Source organism: Sinocyclocheilus grahami, unplaced genomic scaffold (genome assembly GCF_001515645.1).
Source record: "Sinocyclocheilus grahami isolate Dianchi unplaced genomic scaffold, SAMN03320097.WGS_v1.1 scaffold294.1, whole genome shotgun sequence".
Classification (NCBI taxonomy): domain Eukaryota; kingdom Metazoa; phylum Chordata; class Actinopteri; order Cypriniformes; family Cyprinidae; genus Sinocyclocheilus; species Sinocyclocheilus grahami.
Window position 1 is genome coordinate 25,968 of NW_015505473.1, and position 7,105 is coordinate 33,072.

General features: G+C 36.3%; 1 protein-coding gene across 1 annotated transcript in view; it reads right to left on the bottom strand.

Moving 5' to 3' along the window:
- Nucleotides 1-3,018: 3,018 nt before the first annotated feature.
- Nucleotides 3,019-7,105, bottom strand: part of LOC107600874 (calcium/calmodulin-dependent protein kinase kinase 2-like) — a 25,294-nt gene continuing 21,207 nt past the window's right edge. Inside the window, exons 13-16 of the mRNA XM_016292852.1 lie at nt 6,322-6,453; nt 6,040-6,140; nt 3,991-4,041; nt 3,019-3,215 (exon numbers count right to left, since the gene is read on the bottom strand). Coding sequence (XP_016148338.1) covers nt 3,143-3,215; nt 3,991-4,041; nt 6,040-6,140; nt 6,322-6,453 — 357 coding nt within the window. The 3' untranslated portion in view covers nt 3,019-3,142. The remainder of the gene's footprint in view (nt 3,216-3,990; nt 4,042-6,039; nt 6,141-6,321; nt 6,454-7,105) is intronic.

Genomic DNA, 7,105 nt, shown 5'->3' on the forward strand with positions numbered 1-7,105 from the left:
TACTATTACGACACTACATGCTACTACTACTATTAATAATACATAAATAAAAATAAAACAAAAGTAAAGGCAACTTTAATTTATTCAAATAATCAACTGGATACAATATATAGAATGGTCAGCAAAGAGATCAGAGGACGCTGTAAAGAGCTCAAACATGCTTCGAAAACAGGCTGATTGAAAGTGCGCAATTGTGATGGCATGCATTTACGTAACATCCCTGTAAACAGCCCTCTCAACAGTGCTCAAATGCAGTCGCTAGTGTGATATGGATGCCAACATTTACTCTAGCCCTTCAAGAAATACTGGGCAGAAACAGTGAGGAATGATATTAAGAGGTTATAAATATACAGTACAGCATTCACTTTAATATACAATACACCTCTCTATTCAACGTACCGTTTGCAATGTCAGTCTTTGAGAAAGCGGCTGTACATAGGAAACTGAAAAATGCTGTCTTTGATTTCAGCTATAGTGAATTAAGCTCATAGTTTTGATTGTACAGAAGAAGAAAACATGGTTATGGAGGCCTTCGCTAAACATGCATCATCTGAATTCTGCTAAACATTCTAATGTGCAAAGATAAATCTCCATATATTTTTTTCCCATTTTCCCTATAAATACATAATCAAAAAAAGGGGAACGGTGCTTCTCTGGTCCTGAATATATTATTTAAAGGTCATCAAATCTGTTAAAATGTCCACTTACATATACGGTAGTGATATTGTATAACCAGCTTCAGTCGGTGCACATGCATATTTAAGTCAATATTACAAGATTCCTTCAATAATCAACATCCAACATACACAAGAGACCAACCGACTGACTTACACAGTCCAGAACTGCACCACAATGTGAGATTTCTTATGCATAGTAATAGTACCTACACAAAAGATTCAAATGAAAAGTCTTAAAGACGGAGAAAGAAAATCACAGAAAACAAGTACTATAAAATACAGCAGAGTTTAACATGCAAGAAAACAAAAAAGTGGAAAAAACTAAAAAGTAGAGCGCTGACCTATAGAGTTACGAGGTAAACCAACAACATACATTCAACCTACTTGTGCAGAAAAGACTCCCCTGATACATGGAAGCATGAGCTATGATATTCATTTCAGTGGTGGAAAAGCACCATCACTCCGACATTTTGAAACTACAGCTAAATAGAGCAAACAAACAAACAATCATAGAAACAAATTCAACACAGGAGATACATGACCGTATAGTGCACATTGAGAAAATCTCAACAGGGCTTTGGACTATTTTTGCTAACTTTAAACTTAAAGCTTAAGCGAGTTACTTTAGTTCTACACTGTCTAGAACAGCTCGTCTAAAATGTCCAATTCTACTTTATCTACAATTCTATCATACCAAAAAACTCTACACATGTACTGATGATCTATGCTACAGTTATGAGTATGAAAATGTAAGGCATACATTTGTGTCAAAACAGACAAACATTGATTCCTTAAGTGAAAAGTCATGCATAGATTGCACAGAGTTATTGCATTTCCTTAAGAACTTCATAGAGTATGCGTCCTATATAGAAATGCTGATAATGAACTCACTCTGATCATGACGAAGTCGAAAATGCACTACTACATGGCATTTTGGTAATTCTACACAGGAAAAGGAAGTGAAATTACAGTAAGAAACTGTTAGCTTCATGATTAAAAGGGTCATGTTACATACAAGAAGAAGAACGGTCACAATGCCTATTGTGGCATTCCCTAAAGGTTATTTGTGCCCTAAATAATTAACCTACTATTCAAAAACATGCTATGTAACACTCTCATCTCTTGGTTTTGGGCTTTGTTGTTTTAAAAAAAAAGAGACAGTTTCCAGGTTTGGTCCTGTTCACCATCTACAGCACTGACATTATAATATAAACACAAAGTTATGTGATTTTATATATATATAAACAAACACACACATACAAACTTATGTGCATTTTCCCTAAATGACATCCTGAAGTATTTTATTTACTACATTTATACACATATCCTGGCTGCAAATTTTAAGAATTTGAATTAAAAAATTATTTGCTTTTTTTTATTATTTCACTTATTTTGCTTAAACAAACCTGATTTTGAGAAGAATTTCAGTTTAAGTTTAAATATCTGATGAAAGTCTTAGTTGTTGTTTTTTTCATTTATTTTTAAATTCAGTTCTGATAATCTAATGAGATCTGTAAAACGGCAATGAAGTCTCTCTAATCAATCAGTGATGGAAAAACACGAAGAAATCATACATTTCCTCTTATAAGTACATTTTAGATGTAACTGTCAGCAATTTAAAACATTTTTAATTATTTAAAGCTATTTATTTCACGTGTTAACTTCTGTATAATTTGTTTAAACAAACCTGATTTCTGAGATTTTCAAGTTTAAACATTTTTTGAATTAAAGTCTGAGCTATTTTTTATTTGATCATTTTCAAATCATATCATGTCTCTCAAATTAACGAGGGATGGACAAGAAAGAAATCATACATCATACAAGAATGAAAAACTAGTTAAAGGTTATTGTCCGCAAATGTGCAAAGGCTATTTATTATTTTATTTGCCTTGATTTTTATTTCTATATATTATTTATTTTATTTAAACCAAACAAACCTGATTTTCAAGATTTTTTTTGAGAATAAATTAATTTCTGATGAAAGCCTGAGCTATCTTTATTTTATTATGTTCAAATTCAGTTCTAATAATCTATAAGATCTGTAAAACTGCCACAAAGCAGCATTTCTCTTTAAGTAATGAGTGATGGACAAACCTAAGAAATTGTAAATTTTTCCCTAAAAAATTCTGTTTAGCCTCTTGGTGGCGCCCCCTAGCTGAAGTAGAGTAGAGTCTCCGTGCCGGAGAGGAGAGTAGAAACAGCTGCGCACACAGAAAACAGGTCCTGAGAGACAGCAGAGACCTGGGCAGACAGATACAGTGCATGCTGCTGTGGACTGTACAAATGCATGCATGAGTGGGTGGGCACCCTCCACATTAACAACCCAAGATGAGCTTCTTTCTTTTCTTCCTTCCTTCCTTCCATCTTCCTATCCACGCCCCAGTCCCAGGTCCATATCCTGGCCTTCCGGCAGCCACGACAGCCCCATCCTTGCGCATTTCGCCCGAGCAAGACGCTCACAACTATCAGGAAAGAACTTCATCCTCGCCCACGAAGGGCAGGTCCACACTCCGCATGCCTTCCTCGCTCTCTTGTTTCCTAGGAAACAGAAAATGTGGAGGTTTAAAATAACCGCACATTCCAGGCGTGTCAACCTGTCTATGGCAATGCAAACTGTTGTTAAGTGCAGCTAGAATTGTTAGGCAGCGGGGAAATTAAGTTAGCACGAGGGGGGTGGCGGGGTACATGGCATCGCATCAGTCATATGCTCGGGTTGGAAGGAGGCACATGAGAGTGACTGACTACCATGTTTTTGCGAGGGTTTGTACTGGGAGGCCAGGATTGCGGCACCACATGCAAAATGCACCCAAGTCCAACAAACCAATCAGAGTCCTGGTAAAACAAAAAAAGACCATGGCTGGGTGGCAAATCAGGATGCTCCTCTCCTTTTTTGTTGCTGACATTATGAATGAGGGGCATGCAGACATAGAAGGACCTGGAAAACATCATCCTGAACTCCCCATGAACTTACAGGACATAAATTAACTTGTTTTATCTGTTAAACATTACATGCAAAATATGCTTGATGTACTAAGGGTTGATTATTAAAAGTAGCTTGTACAGCTACTAAGGTTCTTTAAGAGGGAATATCATGAATATTTTAAATATTACATGCATAAAATGCTGTTTATTAGGTAGGAAAACACAAGCGGAAAAGCTTGTTATTCTTTAAGCCATCTGAATGATAGTTTTGAGCATGCTAAAAACACCACACCATTCCTTTTAAGTGCAGATCATTCAAAATGGGCATGACCATTATCTCCTACATATAATATAGGTCAGGATATAGGTGGAGCGGCTAGAGGAGCTTTACCTGGGGGTACTGAGATTGCGGCAGTATTTCAAACTCCCTGCTCTCCCTTTTCTAGACGGCAGGAGAGATGCGGATACGTGAGAATTCTTAAATCGGAGCGTTTCTATCAAATATTCCTGAAAACATGACTAAACAAGAGCCTTAAAGGAATATTTCATGCTAAATATAACTCAAATATGCAAATGTTTACCACAGAAAATAATTTATGCTTGTCCCTTGGTTTCTGAAAATCAACAAAAAAGTAGGTTAAAGGGATAGTTCACTCAAAAATGAAAATTCTACTCACCCTCATGTCATTCCAAACTTGTATGAATTTCTTTCTTCTGTTGAGTACAAAAGAAGGTATTTTGAAGAATGTTGGTAACCAAACAGTTGACGGAAGCCATTGCCTTCCATAGTATGGAAAGAAAATACTATGGAAGTCAATGGCTAAGTAAAGTAAGAATTTTCATTTTTGGGTAAACTGTCCCTTTAACAATCTTAGCAAAGCTATTATTATAAGATATTGTTACTTTGCTAAGTAGTAATCAACCTAGCAAAGCACTGCAATGAAAGCTTCAACATAGCAGCAAAGGGGGCACTCATGAGTCATAAAATGATAAAAACGACTATAGCTTTGTTCAAATATGCATACTTTCCCACTATGTAGTAGACGAGAAACAGTATGTGATGTCTGAATTCACAGCATTCATTAGACATTATGCAAAAAGTACCCAAATGACCTACTACTTCCAGTGTATCTGATCACTTTACTATCCCATGAGGCACCTGCAGAGGATTTGTGAATGGCAGTGAAGCGACGACAGCAATGACAACCTGGCAGATGTAGTACGTCTGGATTTCATTCATATTACACACACTTACACAGAACATTACTTTTTAAGTAAGTTAATTTAGTCATTTACTTTTAGTCATTTAGCAGACGCTTTTATCCAAAGTGACTTACAAATGAGGACAACAGAAGCAATCAAAACCAACAAAAGAGCAATTCATAAGTTGATGTTCAAAAATTCAAAAGTTCATATTCAAATGTAGTCCCTTATCGGACAGTATGGTCTTGTGGACTTTATGGACACACACAAGTGAAGAATACATGTCCACATTAAGTATGCCTTTTGGAACAAGGCCTTTAACATCTTGAGTAAAGTATTTTAGCTTCGGTTAGCTTGGTAACCGTAAGCTAAATGAAAACCAAATAAACATGTTTAATGTGACCATTCTTAGCTTTGGCTTCATAATGCAATGTGTGATGTATAAGTTCAAGAACATGAATTTATTAATCCGACAGAGATGCATTATATTAGAATTTTAGTAATTTAGCAAATCACTGGATTAAATGTCACCCACAGAAACTGTTAGAAGCACACAAAGAGTTAATTCACCAAGAAATGTAGTCTCATCTCAAAAAGATAATTTAGACAACTTAAGAGGTTAAATAACACATTTTAATGAAGGTTTAGAGTGTTAAAAAAACATTCAAACGTTTGTATGTCAGTAAGATTTTTTTTTAACGTTCGCTTATGCTCCAAGGCTGCATTTATTTGATCAAAAGTAGAGTAGAACAGTGACATTTGTGAGATATCACAATTTAAAAGAGGCGTTTTCTATTTTAATATATTTTTAAATGTTTTCAGTGTCACATGATCCTTCAGAAATCATTCTAATATGCTGATTTGCTGCACAATAAATATTTATTATTATCAATATTGAAAACAGTTGAGCTGTACTAAAGTGTGATACATTTATGTGGAATCAAAATCTTTTTAAAAGTATTAACAAAAGGACAGAAACTAGTCAAAATTATTTTCTGTGGAAATGCTGCATAGACATTAAGCTCTATTTTACCTGAAAATACACTTAAGCTCTATCCTTATCATATTACAGTATAACCTAGTGTAGTTAAATAGCATAGAGTAATTAAATTACTGTCAAACAAGCTAGGCAAACCATTTAAAATGGTCTGTGACCACTGAAACCACTCCAGAGTTCCAAGTCTATGTTCAGGAAGTTTGTTCCAGTTATAGCCCATCCCTAATGAGGAAGACTTACGATAGCGTGTGTCCTGGTGCGGCGGGACTCCTGTCTTCCCTGCGGCCCCAATCAAACGGGTTCCCAAAAGACCGTTTGCGCAGCATAGTCCTAACCAAGATCTGTAGCAGAGAGCATGCAGCAAGAATAAGAACTCCAAAAACAGGCGCTGGGCTGTAATCTGTGTGGGTCATTAATCTGTTTATTCATTTGATGAGGTTATTAGCATTGAATACATTATGTGTGTTCATAAAAACAGAATTAGGGTTGTCTAAATAGGCCACCAGGGGCTTGCAATCTCACCACGGTGGCCAGGCTGGGGATGTGCTTGACAGAGTTTTCCACCTCCTCCTCTGTCACTTCTATCAGGCTGCAGCAGTTGTCGTCCTCAGGGGGGAGGGGCTCAGCGCCATGCCGCGTCACCCATGGGTGCACCTACAACAACAACAACGGAACAGAAATCTTGCTTTGATATCATTAATTAACTCAAGACTCTGTCTAGGCAGCTGGAGTGTCCTATATTCACACAGGAAGTGCTTTGAAATCATCTTTAAAGAATAAGGAATGGTTTTATTTTTGGTCCATTTCAAGTATGGAGGCTAATTATAACATAAGAAAAAATACACTACCATGTACAAACAATTTGGGGTCAGTGAGATTTTTTTCTTGAAAGAAATTATTACTTCTGTTTGGCAAGAATGCATCAAGTCGATCAAAAGTGGAAGTAAATATATTTTTTTTTAACAAAATATTTTTTTGTCAAATAAATGCAGTTCTTTTGAACTTCCCATTCATCAAAGAATCCTGAAAAAAAGTATTACAGTTTAAAAAAATACATATTAAAGGAAGACTCCACTATTATTGAAATTTTTCCAACTCCCCTAGAGTTAAACAGTTGAGTTTTACTGTTTTCGAATCCATTCAGCCGATCTCCGGGTCTGGCGGTAGCCCTTTTAGCTGTAACTTAGCATAGATCATTGTATGTAACAGGCAACCGTCTACACAGGACGCGACAGTTGTCGTGTTGCGCCGCGCTGCATCGGCTAAAGTCTGTCTACACTGGACGCGACAAAGCGACCGTTGAAAA